The sequence below is a fragment of the Diaphorina citri genome, unplaced genomic scaffold (assembly GCF_000475195.1).
Source record: "Diaphorina citri unplaced genomic scaffold, Diaci psyllid genome assembly version 1.1 scaffold225, whole genome shotgun sequence".
Classification (NCBI taxonomy): Eukaryota; Metazoa; Arthropoda; class Insecta; order Hemiptera; family Psyllidae; genus Diaphorina; species Diaphorina citri.
The window spans coordinates 21233-39708 of NW_007377662.1; the positions used below are offsets into that span (position 1 = coordinate 21233).

General features: G+C 36.2%; 1 protein-coding gene across 1 annotated transcript in view; it reads left to right on the forward strand.

The window, feature by feature from the left end:
* The window catches only part of LOC103506294 (histone acetyltransferase KAT7-like), a 33365-nt gene extending 20175 nt beyond the window's left edge, over positions 1–13190 (forward strand). The window contains exons 4-5 of the mRNA XM_017442797.2: positions 2617–2745; positions 12157–13190. Coding sequence (XP_017298286.1) covers positions 2617–2733 — 117 coding nt within the window. The 3' untranslated portion in view covers positions 2734–2745; positions 12157–13190. The remainder of the gene's footprint in view (positions 1–2616; positions 2746–12156) is intronic.
* Positions 13191–18476: the final 5286 nt, after the last annotated feature.

Sequence of the window (18476 nt, forward strand, 5' to 3'; positions counted from 1 at the left end):
AGTTTCGTACAGACCGCGTGCCACCTCACACCTGCCCGGGTTCACGCCTGCTGTAGCGAGTACCGCCGGTCATTGGACGGTTTCAGCGGCGCGACCAGAGCTTTGGCCTGCGGGAATCTCTCATGGTATCGCTCGTAGCGAAGATACTTGACCGTGACCAGCTTGCTGTTGAACCAGGCGCCGTGCAGTGTTCGATATGCACGACCTGAAATCAAAAATGGAAAGTACATGGAGTTATGACGTTGTTGTTGATACAATGGAGGAGTTGCAATTGGGAAAATATTATTAATAAAAGGTCGATTCCTACGTAAAAAGTTGTGAAAAATCCGAATCTGAGGTCAAAACTCCGAAAAAGTAACTTTAAAAGGTCGAAAATTCAATTTTTAATTGCTGTTCTAATGAAAAAGTTCAAATAGTTGTGACGTCAGATTTCACGTCAAAATGCGCAGAAACGCTTGTGCACAAACAAACGAAGCGGGAGTCATGAATTATGAAGTCATCACCTACGGGAGCGTATGCCGTGACGTCAAAGTTCACGATTTACCGGTATTTTTTAAATCGATTTATCTCGGTATCTAGAATCGTAGAAGAAAAAGAAAAATTCCGTTGGTCCTCATTTTTCCTGCTCTATGACTTTGAAACATCACCCAAGTAAGCGAAAAAATCCGTTCTTCCTTATTTTTCCTGCTCTATGACTTTAAAACATCACCCAAGTAAGCGGAACTGATCTATTGTGACTTGAACACTCAAATCAACTACCTATTTCCCCGAAATGTTCATCCGTAATACGTAATACCTCCTCTTTATTAAGATTATCAAAATGAAGTATGTCCACGTTTTGGCCATAAAAAAATGCCAGTATACGTTTGGTCCTTCATCCTTCTTACTTTAAAAATGAAACACATTTGGTACAGAAGGGTACTTGTGAAAAATATCCCAACGTTCAGTAATCCTCAGGAAACAAGAAATGGTCTGTTTAAATGGAACAATTAGATTTATAGATGGGAAAAATCCCGTCTCTAAAATGTTGTCTTCTGAGAGATAAAGTCAACTAGATGTATTTCACGTATTGATCCAATTCTTTCCAGACATTTCGCTAGAGAAAAAGTTAGATACAGAAGAATAGAATGAACTTTTTAATAATACGTTTGCCTCTGCTAGAGCTTTTTTTTTCTGGCTTTGAACCAAAAAATGTAGAACATCTTGAGTTTCATCTCCCATTCCCTATCCAAGATATATCTTCATTCTCTTCTTGAATTTTTTTGAAATCTAATATTCCCGACACAGAATTCTTTCCTTTATTAATTTTCTTCTCTTTTGGGGTTTCCAAACTTACCTCTTTATATTTTCCGTTACGCTAAACTTTTTTTTTTTCTAATGTAAGATCGAGTTCAAGCACCTTTAAGAAATTGAAATGGCAATTCAAACCCAAATGTTGTTCTGTAAAATACACTTTTTCAAAGTCAAATGTTTCCTATTAGAGACCATAGGTCACTGCTTATTATTTTCACATAAGAGTGTCGTAGTGTGATTAATAAACACTGGGCAATGGATTTTTCATTTAGTTTTATGACTAAAGTAAAGTTAAAAATTTTCCCCCAATTTACCTGAACCTAAAAAGAGAGTGATCTTTTCTCAAAAGTTGCGTAACGAAATACCCTGTGTATGAATTGTATAATAAATTATGCTCATGTACAATGTGTCGCAACCTAATATAAAACCTAATGAGATGATGTACTTTGTAATCAAAGGAAAAATAAGGGAGCCTGCCTGGAAGCTATAGGGGCAGACCATCTATTATTCAGTATCAAACGTCTGAGTATTTTGTGTTTTTCTTTCCTCATCTCTAATTCTATTTTCAGTCAGAATGTTTACTTTGTTCGAATATGGAAGGTGGAGAGGTATGATGTATCTTGATATACAGAGTAACATGAAAGCCAGTCACACCCCCATCAAACGGAAATTCTACGTTGGAAAATTCAAATGACTAATTAGGGACAAACCGCATAACAGGTTAGAGGATTTATCTGAAATCAATCAAATGAGGAATTGCTCCAAATGAAAACTTCAAGTCAGTTTCTTTAACGAAATTCTCCCTTTTCTAATGGGCGGTTCCTCGAATTGAACATTATTATACATAATACATACCAAATTTCAAGTCTCTAGCTCTTACCGTTCTCGAGATATTTTGTTTACAGACAGACACACACACGGACCAATGGCTGAAAGTAACAACAACAACAACAACAACAACAACAACAACAACAACAACAACAACAACAACAACAACAACAACTACAACAACTACAACAACTACAACAACAACAACAACAACAACAACAACAACAACACCAACAACACCAACAACAACAACAACAACAACAACAACAACATGATAAGGTCGTTTGTCGTTTGCAAGCTTTATTAATCGACATTAATTTGTGACGAGCATTCATGCCTGAGACAGCTAAAATTCCTTTCTTTAAGTGGATGACTATTACTATTTCGTTTATCATTAATATTACGTTTCTTCTCCCACCCCACCTCGCCCATCTCTCTCTTCCAATCTTTCATACTAATTTACCATCCCCGCCCTTGGACTGCTCCTTGTTTCAGGATGTGTTGGATGAGCACGAAGAGAAGAAGAAAGCCATGAAGCTCAAAATCAAAGAAGTGGATCCGTCATGTCTTAAATGGACCCCTTACAGCACTCCAATGACCACGTCCTCCTGAAACAGGCATACGGTAAGTCAAGTCAATAACTAATAATATTTGAAAAAAAAAAAAAAAAACTTTCGAATTTTTTTGATATTGGCTTGTCACAAGCGCATATTTCGTGAACCATCATTCCTAGAACCCTTACATGTACACCGATCGATTTCTCGTGAAAAGTTACATAGGAAAGACTCCTTGGTCATCTTAAATACTCTAATGGAAACTCTTGTTGAAAAAAAAATCAAAATCATGTTAAAATATTTGGAGATATCACAGAGAGTAGAGAGGGAGCAGAGAGAACCTTCCAGTCTGAAAGCAGACCCCACCCTCTCTAGATTTGTTATCGAAAACTCGGTGAATTTGGAAGGCCCGCGGTCACAAAGTGAGTTTAAACTCCGTTTAAGTTTTAATCTGGGTTTTAAGGAATCTGATTGGCTGAAATTTTTGAAAATCAACCAATCAGATTGCTTAATCCGAAAGTTAAACCGAGTTTAAACTCACATTGTGGCCCCCGGCCTAAGGCTTTCATAAACCGTGTAGTGAACACACACACACCTGCACATTTACCATGTAAGTTATGAGTTATGTCCCTTTGTTCCTCAAGTATACAAAACCCAGTTGAAATTATTTTAACATTACAGTTTTGTCGATTTTGGCAGTCGACCACCGAACTTTTAATAGGCACGCGTGTTATCCGAGACCAATAGTACTCATTATAAACATACTGACAGACACCGCTATAACTATTAACACACACCTCAGTTGTGGTCAGTACAGATCACTCTTAATTTCGAGTTTAACCAAAATAATAAAAGTTAATAATATCAAGCGCGCCGGGAGGCGCGCGAACGTCAAGAGTTCGCAGCACCGCCCGGCCTATATTAACACGAAACAGAATTTCAGCGTATCAACACTTTAAGCATCTGCTGGGAAATACGGGGCATCACCTGACTTTAGATTGACTTCATAATTGCTGACTCTTTACTTTTGGCCAAATTCAGCTTCAAAGTAATAAACACTGTGTATTTTTTTGCTCTTTTTTGGCTATATTTAGCCTCAAAATAACAAAAGTAATAAACATTGCATGAACAACTTGGTATGAATATAATAAACCATGTTTAATTTGATGGTTAATGGCTATCCTTTTCATAATGCTCGTGCTCCTTGTGCCTCAGCAGGTGATGGAAAATGGCTCCGAAATTCATATTCTTTTCTGGTCCGAATACCTTATTATCCGTGCCAAGTTCCACTGAAAATACTGAAATTGATGTACAAACACAATTTGACATGAAATTGCAATACTCTTAATTTAAATTACCATAAGGAATTCACCCGATAACTATGAGCGTGGTAGGGCTCTGCCCCGCAAAGTCAAGAAAAGTTGACAGTGCTACTAGAGATATTATATGCCACAGACCAAGTAGCCATTTTCAGGTAGTTATAAAGGAAAAACTACAAACGATGGAAGAAAACGGTTTTTAGTTACCATGCCGATCTGATTGGTCGTTTCCACAGTGCTGTAGATCTTTGACGATCATTCTTTTCCTCAATATTGATCCCAGAGAGCCATTACACTTTAGAAAGGTCATCGTAGAGAGAGAGCCACAGCAAATCAATAGATATACGATAAACCTAATATTCCACAGCTTTTCTCAAACTAGTCAGAATCAGGGGGGGGCCTCAAATAAAAACAGCTATTGAAAGTTGTACTCGTAAAATGTCACTTTGTAACTACTCGTTTTTAAAGGCTTTGCGTGGAATTTTTAAATATCTGAAATGTTTTTTAGCTGCACAAACTTTTTGGTGAAATTTTCTTTATAAAGTTCTTTTTGTTCTTAGAATTACATCTTAGAAAAGTTCTTGGAAATTCATCTGAAGTTCTAAATCCCCATTCTTCAGATTCACGACAAAAATGGGTATCCAATCCACAAGGTATACAAACTGTTGGTAGGTTTGGAGACGACACAAAGGCTAGAAACGGCTGCTTTGTGGCCAGGGCATAACTATTGATTTATGAACCACATTCCAAGCTGAAGTATATTGTCAATTATTTGCTTGGAACTGTTTAACTCCTGACCAACGGCTATGTTCTCAGAGCAAGGAGAACAATGCACCATTACCGAGAAGTGGAGGGCCCAGGCCCGAGTTTATGAGAGGGCCTCAGGGCCCTCAGGTGTGACAAGTAGAGTAAAAGTGTTAAAGGAGGCTAACTACGCTACGTTTGGGCGTGTAGGACTTAAACATGTTAAAGGAAAGAGACAAAGAAATTTTTGCAAAACAATGTCTGGGCCCCACTCTGAGCTCCTAGGGACATTTTTGCATTTGTTATTGAGTTACACTTAAATTTAAGTAGTTATTTACTTTGCTACTCAGAATCTTTTTTTTTTTTTTTTTTTTTTTTTTTTTACCCCCCCACAATGGAACCCAAATTTTTTTTGGAAAATTTTTTTTTTTTTTTTTTTTTTTTTTTTTTACTGTAGAGGCACACATGGGTACCTAGATGTTGACTCCACATGAGTGGGAATTGTATGTTTTGACTTTTTTTTGCAAAATCACATTTAATTTTACTAACCGGTCGAGTATTACTCGGATGTAATGATACTTTTAATCAGATGTCATACTTGAATCAAGTGCCCTTCATTAAACCAGGCCTTAGATCTACCTCAGGCACCGGGGAACTTTTGGTATTAGTATCTCAGACACAACTGGTTTGCGACAATGTTGCAAACCGAATGCATTTTCTCTCTTCTCTTTTTTTCTTTCTCCCTCCCCCACAGCAGGTTTGCAACAATGTTGCAGATTGTGGCAAACTGCATGCCATCTCTCTCTGTCTCTTTTCTTCTTATTCTTCTTCTTTTCTCTCTCTTCTCTCCCGCTCTCTCATCAAAGTTGCCATTTAAATCCTTAAGTAGTGTCATTTTCAGACGGCAAACTTGAAGAACATGAACATCAAATCCTGTTATATGAGACGGGTGGTTTTTCGACTACCGAGGCGAGGTGATTTATTTGGTCTAATTTTTAGTACATTCTTTAGTACAAGAGGCAGGTAGAGGCAATTCCCTTGTTACTTGTTACTCTTCTTCACATCAGCACTCTTATGGCCGGGACCACAATCCCAGTTTAAGCACACTGATTGTTAGATTTCAAAAATTTCCAGGAGATTAACGTAAACGGATTTTAAACTCTAACCTAACTCCAAAGATTTTACTACATGAGTAAATATTACATGTAGGTTGATATTGCAAAATGAGTACAAGAATAAACAATGAAATTTGCAGAATCAGCTGCCCTCCAATCTACGAAATTCTGTCGAATTGCAAAATAGTCATCACCAATACGGAGAATTTAATCTCTTGAATTTGAAACTGGTCCGATCTCCGGAAATAGCAGTGGTTAGAGTAGGGGCGCGGACTCCAAGAATTTTGTAAGGCGTTCTTGGAATTGCAATTCTTTTGTGCCATTATCCAATTTAGTAAACTGGTAGGAAAAATGTTCTTTGTGGTGTGTGTACTTGGAAATTTTTCCAAGTTCAAAGGGGTACAAAGAGAATTGCTGTGTAATTTGCACAATGCACACTGTAGTTTGTAGACACATATATCGGGATTGTTTTTCTTATACCAAAAGGGGATAATATATAACCCTGGGGCCAGTTTCATCCAGTTCTGGCGAAACAAAATTTATCAAACGTTCAAGCTTGGTCGACTGTTGCTCAGCTTGACACCTTGGGTTTAAGCTGGCTTGAGACTTTTCCTTAAGCTAGGGGCTTTCTCTCATAAATTTCGTTTGATTTACGGCGTTTGTATGTCGGCATTATGAGGCATAATTTAACCGAATCTCCTGACATTCCGTAATTGGCTGAAAAAAAGAAATGAACTATCGGATGAGGGGGAAACGTCCATTTCCTTCGTAATTACGTTCCCTATGCAAAATCAGGTGGCTTTGAATGTCAGCTTGTCAGGTGCATGCATTTAATGAAGATGTTATTAGTAAAAACATACCATCTAATAATGTGTAATTGTTATATGCAGAAATTTTGTAATATTATAATATGCACCGTGCATATTTTTTATCTTGATCCAAATAACTCACGTCGCCGAAGGGAGGGAGTTGTTTTTTTTATTATTATATTTTTATTTTATAATAATTACTTATTTTTTATTATTAGTCTTTCGGTATTTTCAGTCATTACATGTTCCACCCTTGTAATGGGGATTGAAACATTTCCACGTGCTGAAAAGAGTCTTCTAAAGTTAGACATGAAACATTACTTCCATTCGTATAGTTATAGTAGTATAAGGGTTGAAAAAATTGCATTATGGAACTTTTGCAGAAAACTTCACAAGGAAAGGTGCACGAATAGAGGGGCCCAGGCAGGAGAAAAATCTTTTGGCTCTCAAACCATAGCCCATGGTTCAACCCATTAACATGAATAAAGTGAATTTTTACTTTCTATTATTAACACTAAAAATGATTTTGGGTGAGTAAAAACACTTGGCTTTATGTTTTACGTATATTTTTATTAAATTGCAGATGGATCCATTTCGGCTGCTACGCCATCATCAGTGTATTATTACTAACTATTACTAACTAAGTCTTTTTCCCTAATGGGGAAGGTTTTTTTTTTTTTTTTTTTTTTTTTTTTTTTTATGAAAAAATCTAAATAAAAAAAAATAAAAAAAAACTAAAAACAAACGGGAAAAAAAAAAAAAAAAAAAAAAAAAAAAAAAAACCTTCCCCATTAGGGAAAAATTTAGATTAAGACTTAGTTAGTAATAATACACTGATGATGGCGTAACAGCCGAAATTGATCCATCTGTAATTTAATAAAAATATACGTAAAACTTTAAGCCAAGTATTTTTACTCACCCAAAATCATTTTTAGTGTTTGAATTGTTTTACCAAGTGTGTGTACCAACAAATAAGTTAATACTAACTTATTCCTTTGATGAATTTTTAAATAAATTTATTAAAAGAGGGCGCATTAAATGTTATTGTCATGTGCCCGAGAATATAGAGAAAATCGCTATTTAGGCAACATTCAGAACGGATAGACAGCAGACAGTATAGGCACACAAGGAAGAAAAAGAAAGAATGGGTGGAATGAAAAATCGAGTCAGGTTCAAACACAAGAGGTACACATTTTTCAAGTCAGCCCTGACTAGAGAATCCCATACCTTCTGCTAGTCAACTACCTTTCTTCCCACAGGACTCTCCGGGACTACAAAATTACAAAATTCTTGGGCGCAATGGAGACGTCAGTTTCCAAGAACGCCCACAGTGCCCCCTAGACAAGGAAATGGCAAATGTGATGGTGATGATGATTTTTATAATGAACAAAAAAAGAGGCCCCACACGAGGGAAAGAGAGATAGTATTAGTGTGCTACACCCCCGCTCACTCTGTTTTAGCAAGGTTTTGACCTACTTGGCAGATTTTGAAATCGCGTTTTCTGAACTGTTAAGGTACCTCCCTATTAGTCTGTGCTATAAACACGTTTATTTATTTTTTTATGTTTCTTTATGGGTGGAAATCTTTCTAACCGTGATAGTGATAATAATGATTGTAATTGTGTTGGGTGAACGCGGAGGTAAGAAATAAGTGAGGCATTAGGAATTGGGAGGAGAGAGAGAGAGAGATGGACAGAGGGAGAGAGAAAGGGTGAGAGGAAGAGGGTGGTGGCACAAATCGAAGAGAAATTTCTCGACTTTTCTTTTCCTCTTTCTCTTTATTTCTTTCTCTCTCTCTCTCTCTCTCTCTCTCTCTCTCTCTCTCTCTCTCTCTCTCTCTCTCCCTCCCTCTCTCTCTCTTTTTCTCTCTCCCACCTTCCTCTGTTCTCTGTATTTTTATTTTCCGCTCTCCTCTTTAACTTCTGATCTCTGTCTACTTCTATTTCCCCAAGTCATTCCCTCTCCTTCCCTCCCAATCACCTCATTTCCACATGTTTAGGCTTTTCTCTTCCTCTCTCTAGTTTCCCTCTGCTCTCTAATCTTTTTCTCTCTTTTCCCTGTGCTCTCTTTTTCGTCTTCTCTCCAACTCTAATCTTCCTCTCTCATTTCCCTTTCCTCTCTTTCGTTCTCCTTTGCTCTCTACTTCCTTTCTTTATCTCCTCTCACACTCCAAGTTTCCTCTCCCATTTCCCTCTCCTCTCTAATATTCCCCTTTTTCCCCCTCTACTCTCTATTTTTCTCTTCTCTCTCCGTTCCTTGCCTCTCAGACTCAGGAATGCAGTGGATAATCGGTTCAGAAAAATCTCACCACACACCAATAACTCTGCAGTCTGCACCATGGGTTCCAATCCCAACAGAAGGTATGCAGATAACGGTACCCTGGCAGATACCATCTTCACTGGAACGTTACCGATTAGCGATCTAGTTATCTGCCATTCGATAACTCTGCACCATGGGTTCCAATTCCAACAGAAGGTATGCAGATAACGGTACCCTGGCAGATACCATCTTCACTGGAACGTTACCGATTAGCGATCTAGTTATCTGCCATTCTGCCTGCATCTCGAGAAGGAATTTATTGGAAGCATTGTTGAATAATGGTCAGTTAGTCAGTGTTGAGGTAGAAACACAATACTATCATGTCACGTGAGCTCATGGCGAATCAAAAAGATGTAGTTCAAAGTTTTCCCAAATATTGTAGGTAATTTCGTTCAGGACAGCCACACTGCCCTCATGTCACTTGAGCTCACGTGACGTGATAGTAGTGTAGCTGTCCTGATCGAAATTACCTACAATATTATGGGAAAACTTTCTATCTGCATCTATCTGACTCCCCATGAGCTAACGTGACGTGATGCTAGTATATTTCTAACTTTAGCGTTGAATGGTGGAGATTGTACTAGGCCAGGGATTTCCAACTGACGGTGGCCGGTCCGAGCTACGCTAAGTTTTATGACTTGACTTGGACTCGAACCACCAACCTCCAGATCCAGAGTCCATCGTGCTAAACACCTGCACCACTGAGGTTGGAAAAAATCCTCTATATGTCAACTTTTCCAATTGGAATGTCTACTGTTCGGAAGTTGTGTGAGGTCAACTGAACTACATACTTAGTACGGTAGATTCGTAGAAGCTTAACCCATGCTTTAGGGCGGTTTGCCCCTACACCCAAACCTCGGATTGGGGTACTAGTACAGTAGTCAGTTAAAACCCCCCAAAAAGAAACCGGAATTTCGTGCCGATTTTTTAAAGTGGGGGAGAGAAGGGAGCGCGACAAAATGTGAAATTACTTTGGCGAATAATTTGCATCGGCATCGGCCAAGATATTGGCACGCCGCACACACTGAGTGAAAAAAAAAGAGAAAATAATAGAGACAGTGTAGAGAGAAAAGACATTACAGATCACAACGTTCTCTCTCTCTCTCTCTCTCTCTCTCTCTCTCTCTCTCTCTCTCTCTCTCTCTCTCTCTGGCATGTCTGTGCTGAGGTCAGTTACCTTTCAATGTGGTCTGAGTTGTGGGAGGCATAGCTCTCAGTCAGGCCTGGTCACTTGGAAGGTGCCGGGTTCGATTCCCGGTGAGAGCAAACATATTCGATATTTGATTCAACGGGCTTCAGGCTTCTTCAGATCATACTTTTAGCCATACCTATATTAGATTGACACTTACCTATGTTCATAAATATGACTCTCGGTGGTACTTTACCTGAAATAAAGCATCTAAAGCAACAATTTAAGTATCCCACTATTTTGGTACAAGACAGCTTTTGTGTAATTTCAACTCCCTTAAAGTTTCCGAGACTTATTACATTACATTGAAATAAGGGTCGAGTATGTAGGACTATTGTACCCCTTTCGAGACACGTACTGCCAAAAGCTTTCAGGTCACCCTACACCGGAGGGCCCGGCAAGTGTCCTCTCCCTTCTTGATCACCCTGTACCCATCAAGCTTCCATCGAGTTTTTTATTCGAGTGTAAATTTGGTGTATGAGGAGGTATTTGGTGAATGTGCTGTGATGTATCTCTGGCCAAATCAGGTCAGCTACCTTCTTGGTTTTGGAGTTTGACTGTCTGCTCACAAGATTCGCGAAGTCTTACGAGAAATTTCGCCCAGGCTTGGACTCGAACTTGCGGAATTTACTCGTTTTTTTTTCTCACTAGAATGCCCGATAGAGTCAAAATGACTCCCTTTCATTTTCAGCCTCGTGCGATTAATCGAGGATCCTGTTCAAGCGAAAAGACTAGTTTGCATAAAATCTCACCTTGCCCCTCACATGATACGTACCCAATTGCAATAAAATAATAATCATAAGTTTCCATTTATTATTTTCAATTTAACACTTGGAACATACAGAATTTTTATAAATGGTATACCCATCCGTAAAAGCAGAGCTTGTGCCACGGATGGGGAAATTGGTGGGAAAATTGGGTTATGGTATATAACTTTCGAAGCTTTTGTGTACACCCTGTACATCCCCCACCCACAACCCCAAGTATTTATTGAATAATACATTGTGCTATTATTAATTATGGAAATTGATAAAGGCTCTGTGGTCTGGCTATTCCGCAATTTCCTAACCCCTTTCTCCCCCTCCTGTATTGATCCAATATGGCTTTCCAATATTTCCAATGCATATCATTATTGTGAGACAACTGGAATTGCTTAGGGTGGCTCAGAAACGAGGTGCATTAAAAGTGACAGACTGATTGAAATCTCTTATACATAGGTTGAAATGGTTGCCCCTCACATAAGATTTACTTATTGTAGATTGTACCTAATATTGCAATAAACTTTTGAGCTGTCATACACAGGTGGGTAATGGTGTAACTAGTTTGGATACCAAGTAGCATTTAATTTATCTATCCTCTATGTTTTACCACAGGGTTACTTTCCTAAAATGAGCATGGTGTAAATAAAAATGTACCTTCTTTATTTTCAATTTTGTTCTCTTTTTCCTTTTTGCAAACCTTTTCCTTTTAACTTAGTTAATCATTTTAACTTTTTTACTATACTTAGTTAATCATTTTAACTTTTTTTTTCTTTCTGTGTGACAGACCAATTTTGAAAATGTGTCCTGAACCAGATATTTTGTACGCTTTTGTAGAAATTCCGGTAAGTACAGCATCAGATAGACCGAACGGCAGATTCGTTGTATAATCTCCACCTACATTCCTTATTCCTAATACCTACATTATTTGATTAAATATTCGCGTTTAAATCTACAAATGGGGGTGCGCATCCGGGTCCTTACATTCCATTTTCCTCCATTCTATTTTCTTTTCTTTTTTTCTGTATTCTTTGTATATGAACTTTCTATTCAATTTTTCTTTATTCTTCATATGTATATGTATAGTATTCTGTATTCTATGACGTACGTGTAGTTTGGGAAAGACTGTATTCTATGAATTTTCTATGTACATTCATTCTCTTCTGTATTTTCTGTGTTCTTTATGCCTTATGGGTCAATAATTTACCCTTGCTTTTCTTCTGTTGCAGGATGGTTCGGTGAGGCTCCAGCATAACCATTCGTTACAAAATCACAAATAAATTCCTTCAGTCATAGGCTCAATTGAAAAAAAAGTCCTGCGTAGGTTTTCAGAATTAAATAATCCTAGTTTATACGAGTCGTATATTTGACCCTAAAATGTATTCTGTTCAATGTTGAAATCATTCTAGAATTTTCTGGTTTCGTAAACGGAATTTGCAATACACCGTTTTTCGTGCACCTTAGACCCTCTTCTGTACATTTTATAAATGACAATCCTAGCTTAGTACATGACAATGCATATTTTTGCTTCCAGTCTCCTAAATTTGTACCGGCTTCCAATATTAATTTCGCCAGGTAAATGGGCCCATAAAAGGAGTAAAGTTCCTATCCTTAACAGATAACTATGTGTGTATCTACATAATTATATCAAAATTCCATAATATTGTCAACATTGAACAGGCGTCCATGCTCTCTCTAATGAAAATTTTACGAATACAAAGTTCAGAGTCATAATTAATTATTTATTTATTTTAGATGTAATTTCAATTTAAATTAAATTATGGTTTAGTACAATTTTATTATTTAATTATTAAGATTTTTTATTGTAAACTTTATTGAGGTAAATTGGGTGTTTATGCTATTTATATTGCAACATGTGTTTAACTCATTTGAGGTTGTTTTTATTATTTTCTGTTGTGAGTTTGAGTTTAACTCACTCTTTTTCCTTAAAAAAAAAATATGTGTATGATTAAAATATTGTGTTTAAAGAAGTTAATACGAAAATATGAAAAAGCCACTATCTTAGTTTCAAATACAAATACCTAATGAATAATTAAACATTGTGAATTTGTTTTAGGTACATGATACTCGTAATTACCAAGTTTTGCAAATAAGATTATTGCTCTTATGAGCCAGTTTTGTGCCAAATTTTACGATTAGAATGAACGATGAAACTGGAAAGACATTAAAATAAAATTAATAATATTATTTATTTAAGATTTGTTGTTTTCTAACAATTCGTTTTGTTTGATATCTATAGGACTATATTATTGTAACTACAATTTCAAGGACTATTTTAATATTTAATTGCAAAATAAAATAATAATAATAAAGGAGCAAAAAATACCCAATGCAAAAATACTTTTGATTTCCAGGATATCTGGTAAGAAGTATGACTTAAATAAAATGAAAATAAAGAAGGTATTGTTTTCAATCTTGATTTTTTTTTTTTTTTTTTTTAGATTTTTGTGTTTACACAACGAAAATGTGCAGCTTGAAAAATATAAATAATGAAAGCTTGTTGACAAACATGTAACCACATTGTGAACACAGAGTTGTATGGAAGGGGTGGGGACAACTGACAGATGTTAAGACAAATTGCTACTCATGGGGATGCAGTCAAAACAAGACACAGTAAGTTAAATATCACCGAGACACCGAGTTCATTTCATCACTTGGTTTGATGAACTCTCCCGATTGACTAATACTTCCTCCCTAATCCCTGAATGACTCTTCAGCTATCCTCCTCACACTTACTAACTCGCAAATCAGCTACCTACTCTTCTTCTCAACTGCAAAAAAAAAAAAAAAAAAAAAAAAAAAAAAAAGTTTTTTTCAATTTTTTTACAAATTAGCTACCTACTCTTCTTCTCAACTGCAAAAAAAAACTTTTTTTCGATACTTCTTAGATTGATTGTTTATCTTCGTCACAAAATCAAGGTCTGAACAATCAATTAGGTACCTACCTATTAATTATTTCTTTAGCAAGAAGCAAACTACCAAATTTGTAGACACAACAAATGAAATACGAAGCTACCCACACCATGTGTGGTTTGATTTTTCTACTAGCGAAAATTAAGATTCGGATTTTGACGTTTGACCCCACATTACAAGTTCTGTCTGTTTAGTATATTTACCTTAGCCTCACCTTACGAACCTCACCAGTAGCAAAAACTTAAGCTATTAGTACAACATGATGTTCTTTATGTAGTTACCTATCTTGCCTACAACATTGTAGAGGGACACCTGTTTAATTTGAGGCCCTCTTTAGGGTGCAATAACTATTTGAGGTAAGCGTACCTACGAGGAAAGTGAAATTAAGCATAGAAAGGGAAAATGGTTATGGATAGATCGTTAGCTTGTGCCTTGTGATCTGGTTTGTTCTAGTCACCGAACTCTTTGTCACCATGTTTATATTGTTTATTTAGTTCATGTGGACATTGGGGACCAGCTGTTACTTGTAGAGGGACCTTTTTTTTAGTCTTACAAACGGGGTTTTAATGATATACAAATCTGCTCATTTTTGTGAACACCCATCTCTTTTCCATCAATTATTTAACCAGTCTTACAAACGGGGTTTTAATGATATACAAATCTGCTCATTTTTGTGAACACCCATCTCTTTTCCATCAATTATTTAACCACTGGACGAACTGTTTGTTATTATTGAAAAAAAAAAATGTGAATTTTTGGATTAAAAGTACATTAACAACTTCAAATTGAGGGCAAAAAACTTAAGGAGAGATAAATATCAACCACATGTAAAATATTTTATTAAGCGGGAGCTACATATTTTCCATTTCCTAGACGCAATTTAGTGAATTCCTGTGCCCGTATATTTCTTGCTCTTCATTACCACCATTAGACTATTACGTTCCAAAGTGGGCATAAATTCCCATCACCGTCGCTCAGAAGCGGCTATTAGCAGATGCCGATGAGTTCTCTGTCAGGACTAAAGCACAATTTATGTGTGTCCCTGGCATTAAATGGCTCAGCAAGGAACGTTTAGTGATTAGGGAGGTATCGTCCTCGTAACGGCTTTTATTATTGAAAGAGAAGTGTCTTTCATATTAATAGTCTTGTCAATTCATCCGTGCTTAAAGTTTATTTATCCATCGCTCCCAGCTCTAGGTTTATCCATTGGTCTCTTTATTTATCATCTGTAGGTATTTGAAAATGTTTAATGATGGGCAAAATAAATAAATCGCCCGCTTGTTTTGTTAGTAAATTTTATAAAACGTAGGTACCTCCGTCTTCTTTATTATCTCTGGGTCAGGTATTCCTGCGTTAAAACGCCTTATCCGACAAAAAAAATTGTTTTCTACCAATGGCTAATTTACTAACTTGTATAGTACAGTTGTAGGAAAAGAGTAATTTTGAACTTCATGGAAGACAACTGTTCAGATAAACAAGGGTAGCATTCATGACATCATTCAAATGAATTTTTGAAAGACGCTACGAATTCTTTTACCAACAAATTGAGTCTAATAAAAACGTTATTGGGTATTATTGTGGCTCTTTTCAATATTATAAAGTCGTTAAGTACCTACTTAAAAAGTTTACAAGATTATAATGAGACGTCTGTGAAAGGGATTATAGGTTGGGATGACGAGTCTTTGAGTGTGTAATGTTGAGATTAAGTTAAAGCGACTTTATTTCCATAAAACATGTTTGTAAAATATTGGAATAACCGTTTTATTTAGTTAGCTACACATACGAATATAAAATTCAATTTATTGTCAGTAATAAAAGTACCTACATATTTGAATTAATGGTTAAATAATTAAATACACAGTTTACTACCCCGAAGCGACTTTATTTCCATAAAACATGTTTGTTTATTTATTTATTTGATTACACGCTAAGCATCACGGCCATGTTTGTAAATTATTGGAATAACCGTTTTATTTAGTTAGCTACACATACAAATATAAAATTCAATTTATTGTCAGTAATAAAAGTACCTACATATTTGAATTAATGGTTAAATAATTAAATACACAGTTTACTACCCCTTGAAAGTGGCGCAATCATCAATAGGAATGAAAGAGGATGCGTTCTTAATAACCATGGAACATCTTGGCTTACCCAAGGTGCTTCCTTTTCTTTGAGGAACCCCCTTAAATCAATATTGCGTTCCCATTTTAAAATTTAATAGGAACATCTTCAAATATATTCATTTTGAAATTTGAAAGACTGATATATTTACAAGAGCCCTTTTTGACCTATTCAAAAAGTTAATACCGATGTATTATCTTTTGTGATATTAAATCAATATTGCGTTCCCATTTTAAAATTTAATAGGAACATCTTCAAATATATTTATTTTGAAATTTGAAAGACTGATATATTTACAAGAGCCCTTTTTGACCTATTCAAAAAGTTAATACCGATGTATTATCTTTTGTGATAGACGTTAGATATGCTGTACATATATGCCGAAATAGATTCGACTTATTGCTAAATGGAGTTTAGTATTGTTAAACGGTGTAGTGATTAATTGGAAAGGGGTAGTAAGTAAAATTATGTATATTGAAACTTATTGCTAAATGGAGTTTAGTATTGTTCGACTTATTGCTAAATGGAGTTTAGTATTGTTAAACGGTGTAGTGATTAATTGGAAAGGGGTAGTAAGTAAAATTATGTATATTGAAGGAAATTATAGTACAATTTTCTACTCAAATGTGTAAATTTAATTATTTTAATATACCCTATTTATATTTTCCGCTAAGTCTGAAAGTCCTATTATGCCAACTGTTTTCCAATTTACATATCCGTATGAAATTTTTACTGTTAAAATGAATGCATGTCAAAATTATATTGTGACTTCATTAATACACTGTGCTCATGTGTAAATTTAATTAATTTAATATACCTTATTTATATTTTCGGCTAAGTCTGAAAGTCCTATTATGCCAACTGCTTTCCAATTTACATATCCGTATGAAATTTTTACTGTTAAAATGAATGCATGTCAAAATTATATTGTGACTTCATTAATACACTGTGCTAATTTTTTATGACATGATAACTCAAACCACCAACCTCCCAATCTAAAGTCCACAGCGCTAACCATAACCACTACACTGTTGAGGTTAGTTAACATTCTCCTAATATGCATTTCTTCCCATTTTTCAACATCGTTGCAGTTTCTTCCCTTCTTCCTGGCAGTATGATGTAGCACAAAACATTGACTAATCACCACCAAAATACAGGGGGGGGGGGAATTAGTTTTACATTAGACACCCCTAAATTTTTGTGTATTATTTTTTTCTCTAATTCATCTGTCTTGTTTCGCGCCTTAAAAAACCGCTACTTTGGTAGAAGTATTACCGAAATTAGAAATATTGCCTTTCAGAATAGAGTGAGCGAAATGATTAATGAAGTTCTGCAGAAAAAATATTTTAATTTTTTTCTTCTCTGAAAAAAAGGAACCAACTTCCCCCTCTGGAAGTTTCTTTGGAAAGCGCGGAAGGTGAAGATCGCACATAACTTCAAACCACTTCTAAACGGTAGTGTATGGTTCAGGAGTTTGATGGTTCGAATCCAAGTGAAATCGTGAATTTTATCCAGTCCAGTTATTATTCGAAATATTTGACTTGCAAATTTAACATTCCTTGAATATCTCGTACATTATTGAGGGGTGGATCCCTCAGAGAACAAGCTTTCAGTAAAATTGTTGCAAAATTGGATTCTGGTTCAAATCATTTGTCCTCAGACAAAGTCCATCCCATTTGCCAAGAATATTTTTGGTAACCTTGTATTTCTGTTTAATGCAACAATAGATTATTATGCTGACCACAATTGTACGGAGTCTGCAAGCCATCTCATAATCTCGTTGATATCATATACATAATAGAAGCTCATTGAAGTGGATAATAATAGATTAAGCTCTCTTCATGGCAGACAGAGGAATGAAGCAGACACATCCATCATGATAAGCTTACTGGATGTCAGACAGCAGACAGATGAAGCATGGGTTTTCCTAGTGCGCAGGACTACGCGATACATAGGTAGATAAGGTGCATAGGTAACAACATTAATATTTTCCTGTAATATGCTGAAAATATGGAACGGACACCGGGGAATACAGGAAAGGGAAGGTAGAACAGTCAGGAACGTCCTGCAGAATTCTAAGATGGGCGTGGGGTGGCCATGTTTGAAAAGTTTACATAATTATGAAAGCTGGCTTCAAAAATCTCACAGTCTGCCCTTCAATTATAAAAAATCTTTTTTTGAACACCAGAGAAACCCAGAAAAGAGGATTTTAAAGAGGGATTTATACACGAACACGATCCATAATTTAGACAGCAAATCAGGAGATTCGAAATATGCTAGGGCGGGCAGTTCATACATCCAGCAAGAGGCTTTCTGAGGCGATTTATTCCTCTCTTTTTACTTGGGCCGACAGTACCTATGTTCTTTTTGGTTCGACCGGGAATTCGTTCAATGTTACCTCCCTACGTAAGTCCCTGACGGTAGAACAACCTCCCTTCCTCTCCTGTCTGGTCCTAATGAAACATACCTCCATGTAGAACATAGAGATAGC